The sequence below is a fragment of the Pseudorca crassidens genome, chromosome 13 (assembly GCF_039906515.1).
Source record: "Pseudorca crassidens isolate mPseCra1 chromosome 13, mPseCra1.hap1, whole genome shotgun sequence".
Classification (NCBI taxonomy): Eukaryota; Metazoa; Chordata; class Mammalia; order Artiodactyla; family Delphinidae; genus Pseudorca; species Pseudorca crassidens.
Window position 1 is genome coordinate 21043457 of NC_090308.1, and position 16522 is coordinate 21059978.

General features: G+C 34.5%; 1 protein-coding gene and 1 long non-coding RNA gene across 3 annotated transcripts in view; one reads left to right on the forward strand and one right to left on the reverse strand.

Annotated features, from left to right (window-relative positions):
* Window positions 1–2965: 2965 nt before the first annotated feature.
* Window positions 2966–16522, reverse strand: part of PEX3 (peroxisomal biogenesis factor 3) — a 37119-nt gene continuing 23562 nt past the window's right edge. For both annotated transcript variants that reach the window (XM_067701907.1, XM_067701906.1), the window contains exons 9-12: window positions 16177–16247; window positions 13715–13837; window positions 6312–6408; window positions 2966–3930 (exon numbers count right to left, since the gene is read on the reverse strand). In XM_067701907.1, coding sequence (XP_067558008.1) covers window positions 3847–3930; window positions 6312–6408; window positions 13715–13837; window positions 16177–16247 — 375 coding nt within the window. In that variant the 3' untranslated portion in view covers window positions 2966–3846. The remainder of the gene's footprint in view (window positions 3931–6311; window positions 6409–13714; window positions 13838–16176; window positions 16248–16522) is intronic.
* The window catches only part of LOC137204484 (uncharacterized), a 34871-nt gene continuing 23209 nt past the window's right edge, over window positions 4861–16522 (forward strand). Inside the window, exon 1 of the long non-coding RNA XR_010933648.1 lies at window positions 4861–4881. This is a non-coding gene — a long non-coding RNA (uncharacterized lncRNA). The remainder of the gene's footprint in view (window positions 4882–16522) is intronic.

Consider the following 16522-nt stretch of genomic DNA (forward strand, 5'->3'; position numbering starts at 1 on the left):
TTAATGGGTAGCTGTGAGGGAGCTAAATGATAAAATACAGCTCAGCATTCAGAGGTGCTGATAAAATGCTTTGCTAATAACCAGACATTATATATGAAACAGAATGAGACACCAAATTTAAGTTTATTTACGGTATATCTTGCTTATATGTGAAATATACTATAAGTGGGACTCATAACAAGCATTTAAAAATATTCCATCAAATTCTTAGCATTATCATTGGTATGGCGGGCAGGAATTATAGTAAGGATAATTAAAAACCAGAGCTCTTATTACCTATTTTAGCCAATAGTCCTTAACCCCCCAAGCAATTGTGCCTTTTCCCAGAGTTACTAAATAGGCACAAAATTGACTTGTTTTGAATTTCAGTAACTTTGGATTTTTCTTTAATGATGAGAAATATTGAAGGCAAGCAAAGCTAGATTATTAGACTGAATGATTTAGACATTGATATCATTTAAAATATGGATATCACTTTAATAAGACTCTCATTTTCTTATGAGTGCCACATTGAAGCAACACAATTACTTTAAAAGGTCAGGCTAATCAAATAAATATGAATTAGGACAATAGAAAACAAGACAGATGTTTTGCCTTCTGTTCATTTCAATTTTGTAAGTAAAAGACCTGGTTAGATGAAAACCTTCCTAACTTGCAAAAAAATAAATAATTGTTCATATCAGATTTTTATATATATACAGTAACCAACACATTTATGCAACTTTGAAGGAGAAAGTAGAAGCTGTTTTAAGTAATCTCCATTTACCCAACTCACTAGATTAACGGATGCTCTCCATTTTCTTGGAAAAGCATACTGATTGACGCCCAGGCAAGCTGCAGGCTTTCAGTTAGTAGGCTTCTGTCTGGCACATGCTTCACCTTGATTTTCACTTGCTGCAATATATGTTTACCAAGGGTTAGTTGAGTTCGTTACTGTTATGGGTTGAATAGTGTTCCCCAATAATTCACGTCTACCCAAAAGCTCAGAATATGATCTTGGAAGTAGTGTCTCTGCAGATGCAATTAAAGTAAATATTGAAGTAAGATCATACTGGATGCAGGGGTCACAAGCATGTAAAAGATGACCATATGGAGACAGAAGCAGAGACTACGCTGCTACAAAGCCAAGGAATTCTTGGGGCCACCAGAAGCTGGAAGAGTCAAGGAAGGACTGGAGGGATTCTTCCTGAGAGTCTTCAGAGGGAGCATGGCCCTGCTGACACCTTAATTTTGGATTTCTAAGCACCAGAATGGTGAGAGAATAAATTTCTATTGTTTAAGCCACACAGTTAGTGGTAATTTGTTATGGCAGTTCTAGGAAACTACTATAGTTACCAAACTGATTATGCCAGTAGAACTTTTTATCATGTTGCATAAGCAGATGAAATGAGTGTGAACAGTTATAGTTTCTGTGAAAACCAAGTTGAATACTTTGGAAAAACTAGATAAACATATGTTGCCTTTTTTTTTTTCCAATTTAAATGTACTGGTTAATTAATTGTGGGTAAAACAGTTGTAAAAGGACTTCCCTGGTGGCACAGTTGTTAAGAATCCACCTGCCAATGCAGGGAACACAGGTTTGATTCCTGGTCTGGGAAGATCCCACATGCCATGGAGCAACTAAGCCCGTGTGCCACAACTACTGAGCCTGCGCTCTAGAGCCCGCGAGTCACAACTACTGAAGCCCGCACGCCTAAAGCCCGTGCTCTGCAACAAGAGAAGCCACTGCAAAGAGAAGCCCGCGCCCTGCAATGAAGAGTAGCCCCCGCTCGCCACAACTAGAGAAAGCCTGCGCGCAGCAACGAAGACCCAACGCAGCCAAAAAAAAAAAAAAAAGTTGTAAAAGACTGAAGGGAAATATAGTAAAAATCTACAAGAATTCTGTACCCCTGGTTTACAACTATATAATGTTAATACATGTGATCTGTATAAGAAAGACAATTAGAGAACCCTTAGAAGCAGACCTACACTGAAAAGGTAGAAAAGACATGGGTCCTACATTCAATAACTGGCAAATAAAGATTATTTATATTTTAAGTTAAAATATCTAAGAATACATGTGTTATTTTTTAAATGATACCCTGCTTTAAATGACTTCTTGGATTAACCAAACAACTAAGGGTCCCAGATAAAAGGGCTCCTACTGTACAATTAGAAGACAAATTTATAATGTCTAAGTCCAATTAGCTTCAAATACATGTGGTTTTTACCTTGTCATCTCTAAAACTGCTACAACTCTACAGAGGTAGATGATTCCAGGTGATAATTTTCAGATGATCAGCTTTCTATCCTTAACAAGGCTGCACCTGTTCATTCTCAAAATTTCCTTGGATGAAATCCTGGGTTAATATTGCTGGAAGAGATGCATGCCCTATTACACACACATTTACTAATTTTCCAAAATATAGTTTTTCCACCACCCTATTAGAAATAACATCATTATATTCTGTCAAATTTTGGAAAGAAGCATTTGCTCTCCTCTCCACTTTTACATCTGTTTTTTCTGTTTTTTTTGTTTTTTGTTTTTTTAAAAAAATATTCTAGGCATAGATTCCCTAGTGGTTGGCTTCAGGCCTAACCTGGCCTTAGAAGAGACTTCACAATTCATTTTCTACCTTCTACTATTTAGCTATATGTTATATGTTAGAGAAATAAAACAACATAAAATGATGCTACTGAAAATATTCTTATGCTACTGAAAATATATCTAATATAATGACGATCATGATTCATTTATTTCTGCTCTAATTACCCATATAAAGAACTATAGATTTACTAGAACAATGAATTATTTCTTTTCAGAAGGAAATGCTATTTATTTTTTCTAAACAAATAAGTTAAAAGAAAGCAACAATTACCAGTTAAAATGAAACTTGAAAACTAGTGTAATCTCCAAAAATAACAGCAAAAATGCTATGGGACAAATAAATTAATAGTTGTAAAGTATTAACTCAATAAAACCATATTTTACTAAAATACTTTATTGCAATAAGATTCACTGTTCAAAATCAATACAAAGTTATTAAAATTATTTACAAAAAATGAATGAAACTATGTACAGTAGTTAATCATAGCCGTGAGTAAACGGCATCAACACAATTTTTGCCCCTAAATCAATATGTAGTTTCCTAAGGATTGTTAACAACAGTAAAGAAAAAAATTGCTGATCATAGTTGTTCCCTATTTTTTTCTGGCCGTGCCATGCGGCATGCAAAATCTTAGTTCCCCCGACCAGGGATCAGGGATCGAACCCGTTCCCCCTGCAGGAGAAGCAGGGAGTTTTAACCACTGGACTGCCAGGGAAGTCCAGATCACAGTTGCTAAATTAACTGATTTCTCTAAAAAAACGAAGTCTTCAATCAGGTATATTTAAGACAAATAACTTATCCCTTTGAATACTAACTGGAAGTCTGATTCACTCCTGTATACTGTAGTCCAGAGAACTTAATGATTAAATAGCATTATTTTCCAGACTTCACACCTACTTCCCAAACAGATTTTACCTCAGTATTAATGTCAAAGTATACTGAATTTCCTATTATATAAAAGAAGTATCTACATTAATCAGTTTGGAACTAATATCCATGGTGTAACAAATTATTAACAATTCTGACATTTGCCCTGTGTACACTCAAATATGCCCACAAAAACCAGTTTGTTGATGACTTTAAAAAAATATATTAAGATGCCAAATAAATCTATTTTATTATGAAATGAAGACTTTGATTATGAATATATTTTTATTAGACATTTCAGTACCAAATCATTACCCTCTATATAGTTGATTTATTCAGTGTATTTTTTAAAGCAAATGAATTCCACTGTAGTTCTTCCTGAAGGAAAAAATCATTTCTCCAGTTGTTGAGGAGTACTAAAGGCCTCATACACATTAGCAGCGAAGTCTTTCACTTGCTCCATCATTAACAGATCCTAGCAAAGACGACAATAAAACATTACAGTTTATAAAAAGAACAGATAATCAGAATTCATTTCTGTAATCAAGCAACAAAGTTAGCTCTAAGTTTTGTGGCATTAAGGCCAAAAAGAAAACCATTTAATGAAAGAAGTAGTTTTTCTTATAATAAATTCCTGGAGATGTTTATTGTTTAAGTTCTTACGTGAGAGATAGTGGATATGATAAGTATTCAAGTGTGGCTTAGAGAAGACGACCCAAAATAGTCTTCAAATGGATTTCTGTGTGTGTCAAGTGCTAGAAGAGTATCTGTTGAATAAATGATTACAACACTATACAAGTCTAAAGGTACTTTTGCTGGAAGCTGACATGACATGATTGAGGTATATTACTTTCTAACATAGAATATATGTAGTATATCATATATTACATATACACACATACATAATCACACATATACACCTGAGAACAGGGGTTCTTCAGGGATCTGTGAATGTAGATAAGGAAAAAATTACATCTTTATTTTCATTAACCTTCAACTAAAATCTAGCATTTCCTTCAGTTATGAATGTAAGCAACAAACTGATAGTAGCAGCAGAACCTCTGAATTTGCCTTTAGTAGAAATCAGACATTTTTACATCATATGATAGACAGCTGTGGAAGTTACATGGAGTGCCATTACATCTTGTTATTTAATGCATGAACAAAGAAGCAATATTGCTATATCGTAAATCTGATTTTTAAAAGTATTTTAAAACTGTATGCAATTGGTTTTCTTTAAAACCTACGTATTTTACAATATGCATTTATAGGCATTATTCTGAGGAGGCGTCCACAGGCTTCTCCAGATAGTGAAAGGATCTATGACAACAGAAACCATTAAGTGCCCTGTGAGCAGCAGAGAAACAAGAAGTGAACCTATCCTTTGTGTTCTCTCCTAAGCATCAGAAAACCCAAGTGAGCTTAGGTAAGTCTTGTTCTCACAAATTCAAGGTTAAATTCTCTGAATACCACGTGGCATTTTAACTCATAGAAATCATAGTTAAAAAAATTGGTGGAAGTCTTGTCAATTAATGGTCTAGTTTATAAACTCAATCTACATCCAGTCACACTAAGAAAATTTACTAAGCATTAGTATCAATGATGTTTTTACTAGGTTGAAACCTTTTGTCTTCATTCTCAATTATACAGACTTTAATTAATGTAGAACATAAATTACTTAAGCACCAGAGCTGGTGTTGTATTACGCTTAGCTGTATTTCCCACTTGTCAAGATGAACAGCTTACTGATGAAGCCAGAGACTTCATGAAAATGGAGAAAGATAAAGGTTTAAATGCCAGAAGTTATAACTTTTTTTCTCACACTAATATACATGTAAAAATTAAAAAAAATAAACAGAAAATTTAAAACTAAGTTTTTAATTAAGATTTTTTGAGCTTAAATTAAGCTTAAAATTAAGTGAAATGAGATCAGCCTTATTCATTCTTTCTTCTGAAATATGAATGGCTAATTCTCATGGGTGAGAGGATGACACAGAAGACTGAAGGAGTGAGGAAAAGTAGCATGTTAAGGACAAGCTAATGACACTATACAGAGAAAGGAAGAATTACAACCCATAGTCTCAGGACTCTTCATGTCCTCAAGTAGAAATCCACAGAGATAAACGATACTGAGAAGATGCCATCTTTACACTTAGGCCTAGGGTCTCTTTGCACTGCACATTATGGCAGTGGTTTGGAACTGAGGTGTATTGCAGGTAATTTATTACTTGTTGTACAGTTTCCAAGTTTGCAAGTGACTTGGAAAAAAACCTATGGATTCAAAGTTGTCCTTTTAATAAAATTAGTCTTACTCAATGTATTCTAAAATGCTTTCCTAAGAAAGGAGATGGAGTTATAGGTAGTCTAATGAAAAATTTAAATAACCTACTGAGTATGCAGTTTTTAATGAGCAGATTATTGGTGCACTATTAATTGTTGTATTTATTAGCTATTAAGATGCTTTACCTTTCCCATAAAAATTTTCAATTTTTCCTCAAAATGCGAGGAACTAGTTCGCTGATTTGCCTCAAGGCTCAACTTTTCTACTAGCACAGCTTAATGCAAAACAGTAACACTGTAAATTCAACTGACCACTAGAATGTATTTGGACTAAAATGTAGTCTGTCTAACACGTGTTGGACTATAACATGGAGAAAGGTATTCCCAACCTCATAAAAGTGCCATGATACATTATTACTCTCATGGGTCATGCTACCATACTCTACATGTGGTTTCAAGTTTTTGGTTTCTTTGAACAAATATCATAGAAGAGAAATGTAATTTTATGTTGGACAAATAGGATCACAACCAAGAGTACAGTCTGTTTTTAATAATACCCCCAAGCTTTCCTCTTACCTGAACAAAATGACTAGGTGTTTCACTGCAAACTGAATGGATCTGTCCATTTATTATTGGAATTATCTTAGCTAAAGGCAGGCTGACACTGGAAAGACTGAAAAATCATCACAGTAATAATTATTTTCTTAAATTATCTTATAGGAACTTAATATTTTAATTATAAAAGTAATAGTCATTGAAAAGTACTTATAGAAATGTATTAATAAGAAAATATAAACCACATATAATTCTACCACCTAGAAATAACAACTATGATGTCAATTGACATCATAATTAATTTTTTCCAGTAATTTTTTATATATACATATCTATACTTTTTGTGTTTTTAACACACAACTATAACATCCCAAGCAACACTTGTTTTGCATTTTTATTCACAGGTTATAATCATTTTTCCATCTCATTAAAAGTTCTTCCAAAGTTTTTGTCTGTTTTTTAATAATTATATAGTAATCCATCCTCTAGCTGTGACAATTTATATCATCAGCTCCCTACAGTTGGGCATTTAAGTTTTTGCCTAATATTCCTTAATATAAATAACTTTTTGTATTTACAGTAAATTACTGGGTCAAAGGGTATGAATGCTTTTAAGCTTTAAAATGTATATTGCCAAATGCTCTCTGCTTCTCTAACAGTTTATGAGGATACCTGCTCTATCATGCCTTCTTTCTACATCAAGCATTATCTTTTTCTTTAACCTTCATATGTCTGATAGCTGAAAATGGCATCTCACAGTTTTGCTCTGTATTTCTCTTAATTACTAGCAATGTCAAATGTTTTTTCCCTCTACTTCAGTGAACGGTACTGTCATCTAGTCAGCTGAGTAAGTAGGAAACCTGGGATCATCGGTACTTCCTTCTCCTGCCTATATCCAGCCTCTCCACAATCCTCAATATTTCTTAAATGTGTCTACTTCTCCCCATTGCCAAACCTATCCACACTAGGCATTATCTCTTCTCTAGACTACAGCAATGACTTTCTAACCTGTAAATGCTCAATAAACATTTCCTGGATGAATGAATGAATGAATGTTATGTGTGACTATATATATAATGACTGTTAAATAATGAAACTACTCTTTGTGTGTGGGTTAAAGACTTGATTTATTACATAAAATATCACATTTCATACATTTAAACCTGGGACTACACTAAAATTTTCCTTTTAAATATCATGAAAATGCTGAAGCTATGGTATCTAACTAGTATGCTGTGCTAAGACTTGAGGGAATGCTTTTTTTTTTTTTTAACATCTTTATTGGGGTATAATTGCTTTACAATGGTGTGTTAGTTTCTGCTTTATAACAAAGTGAATCAGTTATACATATACATATGTTCCCATATGTCTTACCTCTTGCGTCTCCCTCCCTACCACCCTCCCTATCCCACCCCTCCAGGCTGTCACAAAGCACCGAGCCAATATCCCTGTGCCATGCGGCTGCTTCCCACTAGCTATCTACCTCACGTTTGTTAGTGTGTCTATGTCCATGACTCTCTCTCGCCCTGTCACAGCTCACCCTTCCCCCTCCCCATATCCTCAAGTCCGTTCTCCAGTAGGTCTGCATCTTTATTCCTGTCTTACCCCTAGGTTCTTCATGACATTTTTTTTTCTTAAATTCCATATATATGTGTTACAATACGGTATTTGTCTTTTTCTTTCTGACTTACTTCACTCTGTATGACAGACTCTAGGTCTATCCACCTCATTACAAATAGCTCAATTTCGTTTCTTTTTATGGCTGAGTAATATTCCATTGTATATATGTGCCACATCTTCTTTATCCATTCATCCGATGATGGGCACTTAGGTTGTTTCCATCTCCGGGCTATTGTAAATAGAGCTGCAATGAACATTTTGGTACATGACTCTTTTTGAATTTTGGTTTTCTCAGGGTATATGCCCAGTAGTGGGATTGCTGGGTCATATGGTAGTTCTATTTGTAGTTTTTTAAGGAAACTCCATACTGTTCTCCATAGTGGCTGAACCAATTCACATTCCCACCAGCAGTGCAAGAGTGTTCCCTTTTCTCCACACCCTCTCCAGCATTTATTGTTTCTAGATTTTTTGTTGATGGCCATTCTGACTGGTGTGAGATGATATCTCATTGTAGTTATGATTTGCATTTCTCTAATGATTAATGATGTTGAGCATTCTTTCATGTGTTTGTTGGCAGTCTGTATATCTTCTTTGGAGAAATGTCTATTTAGGTCTTCTGCCCATTTTTGGATTGGGTTGTTTGTTTTTTTGTTATTGAGCTGCATGAGCTGCTTGCAAATTTTGGAGATTAATCCTTTGTCAGTTGCTTCATTTGCAAATATTTTCTCCCATTCTGAGGGTTGTCTTTTGGTCTTGTTTATGGTTTCCTTTGCTGTGCAAAAGCTTTGAAGTTTCATTAGGTCCCATTTGTTTATTTTTGTTTTTATTTCCATTACTCTAGGAGGTGGGTCAGAAAGGATCTTGCTGTGATTTATGTCATAGAGTGTTCTGCCTATGTTTTCCTCTAAGAGTTTGATAGTTTCTGGCCTTACATTTAGGTCTTTAATCCATTTTGAGCTTATTTTTGTGTATGGTGTTAGGGAGTGATCTAATCTCATACTTTTACATGTAGCTGTCCAGTTTTCCCAGCACCACTTATTGAAGAGGCTGTCCTTTCTCCACTGTACATTCCTGCCACCTTTATCAAAGATAAGGTGTCCCTATGTGCGTGGGTTTATCTCTGGGATTTCTATCCTGTTCCATTGATCTATATTTCTGTTTTTGTGCCAGTACCATACTGTCTTGATTACTGTAGCTTTGTAGTATAGTCTGAAGTCAGGGAGCCTGATTCCTCCAGCTCCTTTTTTCGTTCTCAAGATTGCTTTGGCTATTCGGGGTCTTTTGTGTTTCCATACAAATTGCGAAATTTTTCATTCTAGTTCTGTGAAAAATGCCAGTGGTAGTTTGATAGGGATTGCATTGAAAAAAGTGGAGAGATTTATGCATTCCTGAAGAGATCAGTCATTATTCTCCTTCACAGTACCTTTGCAGCATTTTTCTTTTTTTTTTTGAATTTTTAAATTTAACTTATTTTTTATACAGTAGGTTCTTAACAGTTATCCATTTTATACATAGTAGTGTATACACGTCAATCCCAATCACCCAATTCATCTCACCATCCCACCCCCCACCCCACCACTTCTCTCCCTTGGTACCTTTGCAGCATTTTTCAAAACCTGTCATGATTTTTGTTTGATGTGTCTCTTTATATGTCAGTGAATTTGTCTTCCACAGAAATTGAAGACAGCACCACCACACAAGGTCCATGTGGTTTCATGCCCACCTCACTCACTGTATTATCCTAGCACTTTGTAAAGGGCCTGGTGCAGTGTGTGCTCAAAACATACTTGTTGACATGATTAATAAAAGTTTCATTCATCCATTGCTATGTCCCACCCCCAATGTCTACTTTCCCAATTCCACCTTCAGAAAGCAATCAAAGTGATCCTACAATATAAATCCCATCCTGTCACTCTCCTGCCACTTTTCTAGTGGCTCCCCAGCATTCTCAAGCTGACAATCATAACCTGTATGTGCTGAATTTTCCAACTTCATCTCACACCATTCTTTCCCTAGTTCCATCCTTTCAGCTGCCACACTGGTCTTCCAGGTCCTCGAAGTGTACTGTGGTCCTCCTGTCTTCAAAGTCTTTCCGCTATGACTTCTGCTCTGAATGTCAACTGCCTCACTCTATCCAAGACCTCATCTTTTTGTTCTTGTTCAAATTATTTCCTTGCAAACTCTACTTGACTTTCCATGTTTGTTCAAATACTTCTATTATATGCTCAACATTCTTTTCCTATATAACACTTATCATAGTTTATGCAATTATGTTTACTGTCTGTTTCTCCTACTAGATTATAAGATCCATGAGGACAGAGACTTAGTAAAGTACTTGATAAATAGCAGATGTTTAATAAACAGATTTTAGATAAATGGACAAATTGGTCATTTCTACATGCTCTTTTGTGAATTATGTTTGTGTCTCTGACCATCTCCTTCTTTGGGTTTCCTTCCTTAACTGATGTGTATATAATGCTATTAACCTCTGTATATGATGCATATAATTTGCAAATACTTCCCCAATATATCATTTGCATTTAATATTGATTATAAAGTTATAAATTGCTTGATCTTTAACTTTTAAATTTTACCGCCAAACATTATTTTATTCATATAAAGTTCTTTACTTTCATTCTTAGAAAAACTTTCTCCATCTTGAGATCAGCTAAATATTCACCTGTTTTCTATCACTTCATTTATGTTTTGATTGTTTAAACCCCCTGGTTTTCGCTTTTGTTTTTGTTTCTGGCTATAAGTATGGTACAGAAGGGCTCTAACTTTATTTTACGATTAGTCATCTTACCATGACTGTCTTACCGTTATTTACTAAATAATACATCTCTTCCTAACTTTTATCATATGCTATATCTTGTATATTTTAGAGCCTGTTTCTGGATTTTATATCGTATTTCACTGATTCATCTATTCCTAGTAACATATTATTTGAATAACTGTACCTTATAATACATGTTCTATAGGGAAAGTATTCATTGCTCTACTTCTTCAATAATTTCTTGAGTATTCTCAGCCCTTTATTCCTCCTTTAGTACTATCAGTTTTTTTTTTTTTTTTTTTGCGGTATGCGGGCCTCTCACTGTTGTGGCCTCTCCCATTGCGGAGTACAGGCTCCGGACGCGCAGGCTCAGTGGCCATGGCTCACGGGCCCAGCTGCTCCGGGGCATGTGGGATCTTCCGGGACTGGGGCAGGAACCCGTGTCCCCTGCATCGGCAGGCGGACTCTCAACCACTGCACCACCAGGGAAGCCCAGTACTATCAATTTTTCAGGTTCAAAAATAACAAAGCAACCACTCTCTAATCCTCAGTGGATTTTGATGGTACTTTGACCACATTTATAGATTATTTTTTGGGAAGCTAACTTTACAAATTTTAGCTGATTCTCTTGGATTTCTAAGTATAAAATCATGTCACTTTCATATAACAATAACTTTTTTCTCCCCCTTTCTGAAACTAATGTCATTTTCTGAAGATAAGAATTTAACTTAGAAAATCAAGAGTCAACTAACAGTTTATTATACAGTAATAAACATTCAGTAAGTGTCTCTTCGCAAAATAAATATATAAAAATCACTGGCATTCCTGAATTTGGTTCTCAAAATTGTCTCTTCCTAGTCTTACTGCACTGGTTAGAATAATAAAATGATGCTGAATAAATATGACAATAGTGACCATCTTTATACTGTTTTTAATTTAATGGAAATAATTCTAGTGTGTTGCCATTAAGTATAACATTTGCTTTTGATTTCAAATATTTTATTATATAAAAAGGATTTTTTATTTCTAGAAGAGGTTTTATCAGTAATAAAAGTTATATTTTATTGAATGCTTTTTCAGCAACACTGAAGATGATGCTTGTTTTTTGTCCTATTAACTTATTAATGTTATGAATTAGTGTAATAACTTTCTTAATGTTTAAACTTCCTTGCATTCTTAAAATAAACCCTAATTAGTCACAGTCTTGGAGAATAACTAGAAATTCCAGGCTCTGATGTGAGACAAATGTGAGTGAACATCTGGCTTTACTACTCGCTGGCTGCGTGACCACAAATTATTTAATTTTTCTCTGTCTTAGTTTCCTCACCTGTGGCAAGAGGAAGATACTAGTACTTACTTCCTAGGGCTATTTTAAGAATTCAATGAGATAATGTTCTGAAAAATACCTATCATACTTGTATGTAGAAAAAGAAAACAGAAGTACTGGTCACTATTATTACTGCTATATATTTCTGGATTTCATTTGTTTATATTTTATTTAGACTCATATCTATATTGGTACTTTAAGTGCATAGTTTTTCTTTTACATCCCATGTTTATCCATCATATTTTCTATTGGGTTGTTTCTTGTGATAGGAAAACTTTTAATATTATATATATATATGTTTATATATACACATATATTATATGCACATGTTGTATATATAGTATATACATAAATATATACATATGTAATATATACATATATATGTAAAATTTAATGTTTTATTAGTTTACATCATTTTTCTGTTGATTCTCTTGAGGGTTCTGGATTATTAATTGTAGTACACATAATTAGTGATATTTTCTCTCTTTGCCAATAGTTAAGTATAAACACTGAGTACTACAGGACTGATAATGAGTACTACAGGAGTTCAGAAAAGACTATCAATGGCTGATGTAATTGTAACATAATTTTTATAATTCTTTAGTGTATAAGATCAAGTATTTGTTTATATTATATCAACTATTACAATTCTTATAACTACTCAGGAAATGACTAATACTTCTGCTAGGTAGAGATTATAGTGAAATTTTGTTGACTGGAGCACCTTGATTTAGGGAGTATTTTATAGAGGCTGAAATTTTTTTTTGATAATTTAAAGAACTGCTAAAAAAGATTTTAGGATGATATTTAAATTGCTTCAGAAAATAAATTTTATGATGCTAGGCATTCCAAATCCTCAATGTTAACTGCAAATTATTCCTTTTTGTATAATAAAGATGGGTCCCAGAGAACCGGGCAAATAAAATAATCTTGCCCTGTGTATTTGAGAATTAAATTGGACATTGCACATACATACTGCATATCAGTTACTGTTACCCCTAATTTTAACAGATGAGTTTATAGTCAGTTAACATTGATTTAGTACCTATTATTTTCTGAATTTAACTTAAAAAACTGCAAAAGAGTGTAAATCCTAATAGGAGATTCAAGGTGCTCATGCTGAGATGTTAAGAATATAATAAAACCATAAGATATCTTTTGGCAGTGTGAATCTATGACTTAGTAATAGTTATGATTAAAATCACTACCAATTGCACTAAATAAACATTCCTAATCCTACAATAAGGGCTGTAGAACTAGGAGATAATTCATCAAGTGGGAATTTAGAAACAAGAATGCTTGGCTGAATTATACAGGCTAATTATGGCTTATAGTACTGGAATAATATAAGAGAAAACATTAAAACTTAAATAATGTTTTCAGTTTTGTATTCTAAAGAGTGAAATCTAAAAAGCCCCAATAATTGAAATTTGGCCTATAGAAAAATAGTTTCACAACTTAAGTACTTTATATAGTGGCAAAATTTTTGGAAGAAATGAAAGTTTTAATATTGAATACTGAAAGAGCTCCTCCTAATGAAGGAGTCATTGGTTGAACAGAGTTTAATTTGTTGAAAAAACAAACATTCAAATTTATCCTCTAAGATATTTTTGTTACCTGGAACAAAAAATAAACACATCCCAAAGCACTATTTTATTAGAACATTCTTTAGACTGATAACATTCTTTTATGTCTTCTTACCTATTCATGGAGTTACCGTGTTGCAGGTCCTGTTCAGTAGGTCGAAAGAACTCAGCCATATTGTCTAGCAGTCTACTAAATCCTCGGTTTAGACAGGTATTCAAAACTGTACTAAAATCTGGACTACACAAAATAAGAGGATAAGTTACTTTTCAGATTTTCAGTCGAAAAGGAGACAAATTCAATAACGATGTGGTTACCTTTGACAACCACCAACATTTCTAGTCACAATTTAGTTTTTAGACTAAAACACTATAAAAATATATCAAGGAGTCAATCTTAAAAGTTAAGCATAGGGCTTCCCTGGTGGCGCAGTGGTTGAGAGTCCGCCTGCCGATGCAGGGGACACGGGTTCGTGCCCCGGTCCGGGAAGATCCCGCGTGCCGCGGAGCGGCTGGGCCCGTGAGCCATGGCCGCTGAGCCTGCGTGTCCGGAGCCTGTGCTCCGCACCGGGAGAGGCCACAACAGTGAGAGGCCCACACACCGTAAAAAAAAAAAAAAAAAAAAAAAAAAAAGTTAAGCATAAAAAGTGAGCTTATTATTTAGCACAACACAATGAGAATATTCATGCATTTTGCTAGATTTTCTTACATTAGGCAGCACTTTATAAGTGTATTTTTATAAATATCAATAAATAGTATTACTTCTCTTGAGGAAACACTTGAAGAGGAATCCTCTTATAGTCACAGGTTATTGGTTTGCCTTATATACTCTATCATATCATCCCAGTGAGACAGAATATTTTATTAACATGTACAACAGATGAGGAACTGGATACTTGAGGGATGAAGAAATCTGTCCAAAGGTTATGTAATTAGTAAATATGGGAGCCAGAATTTGAACCCAGGCCTTTTTGATCTTAAAGTTCAAGCTCTTTTTGTTACATCATGTCAGTACCTCACAAAAACTCTTTGATATAAAGAATAATATATGTATGCTATGAGAGTTAGAAACTGCCTAGTTGAACAGATTAATTCTATCTTCGACATGTAGAAATCTCAATTCAACTCATGAGAGTGGAGGGCTAGGGCTATAAGTTTGGGAATTACTAACATACAGACAGTAAATTAGTAGGAGTATATAAAATTGCTTGGGGCAGCTGAGGATGAAATAAGAACAAATACCTGGGAAACACTAATATTTAAAGGAAAGGCAGGCATAGAGGAACCTAAGAAGAAATGATCTGAGAACTGAGAGAAAAATTAGATTTTTCATTGAAGCCATAAGAGAAAGGAATTTCAAGAAAGCCTTGATCACCAGTGTCAATTACTAGAGAAAGGCCAAGTAAGATGAGCATTACATGTTGACTGGATTTGGGAAAAGTTCACTGATGACCTTTTTCTAGAGCTTCATGGAGTGGTTTGAATAAGAAAAAAGTGGAGATTGCTACTGTAGAAAGTCAAGGGACTAGAACTTGATGAATTCAGATAGTAGAGTCAGTAGCTGAGTTAACCTAAAAATTTGCTGATTTTCTTCAAGATTATGAAAAAATATTATAAACAAAGGATATAATTTGCCCAGAAAACAGAACTAGAAAAAAACTAGAAAAAATGATCTTAAATTATCTTTAGTTGAAAAGAAACTTTGATATTTTAATCACTTAAGATAAAGTGGATGGAACTGGTATTACCACTAAGATTTCACAATGATAGAACTACCTCAACGAGTGTTAAGTGGCTCAATCAAGGTTGACCAGATAGTAAATAGGACAGCCAAACTTGAATCTAGGTCCTCTCGTCTTCTAATGCATAATCTGATGCTTTTTCCATTTCTAACACTCTGGCTCTCTTCTGGGTAATTTAAAATAGTAATACTCAGTTTAGGGAGGATGTGAAATTTTTATCACTCAAAGATTTAGGAACATTATAGACTATCCTGAAAGCGTTAGGGGAAGTAGTTCTCAAAATTGAGTACAGGTGTGTGTGCATACACATTAGCATGTGTGTACATGTGTCTACACCTGAGGCCTAGCTGGAGCTGGCTAGCTTTGGCTGCCAAGAGCATCTTTTCCCAACTCTCCAAGTCAGCACTGAGTGACCTCAAGTTGGTAGTCAGCACTGCTGTGGCTACAATTTGTTTCTGGTCTTTTTTCTTTACAGGGCTGGTTGTTAACCATTTACCACTACACACTGAGCATATGAGAATCACCCTTGAAAGCCTTCCTCAAAATATAAATGCTAACTATCTTCCAGTTCCTTAACTAGTATATCAGAGTCTCTAGGCTAGGAAAGTAGGTGGGGGCAAGGCATGGGTCTCCTAAAAAAAAAATCTTTGCTTCCCTCCCCACCCTAATAAGAGGACCATTAGTTTAGGTAGGAAATCCTACTTAAGGCAGGGGAATAGATTTTAAATTTAATTTTAACAGAATATTATGTTGAACGTTGTTAAAAAAAAACTATAAAATGGTCATAAGTACATTCAAAAAAGAAACACATGCTTTCTGTTACATGCAGTATACATACCTTTCCAACATGTCTCTAGTTTCATTGAGTAGTTTAATAGTGGTAACATCTCTAGGAGAAAGCCCACAGGCCTGTGAAATTAAAAGGCCACATTTCAGCGTTTCAAATATTAGCACAGGGTTATGATGAAACAAATCATATTAATAAACTCAGGAGTTCAGGAAGCCTAAAAGTCTATGTTCTATCAACAATCAAAAAATGTTAAACTCAAAACACTATAAAGGTTCATGTGCACAGGTAAGCAGTATTTAGAACATGAGTCACAGTAAGATCTTTGTTTATCTGACCCCTCTTGGACACATTTCTAGAATATACTTACAAAGAAAAAAATAGCCTTTGAGGTTGC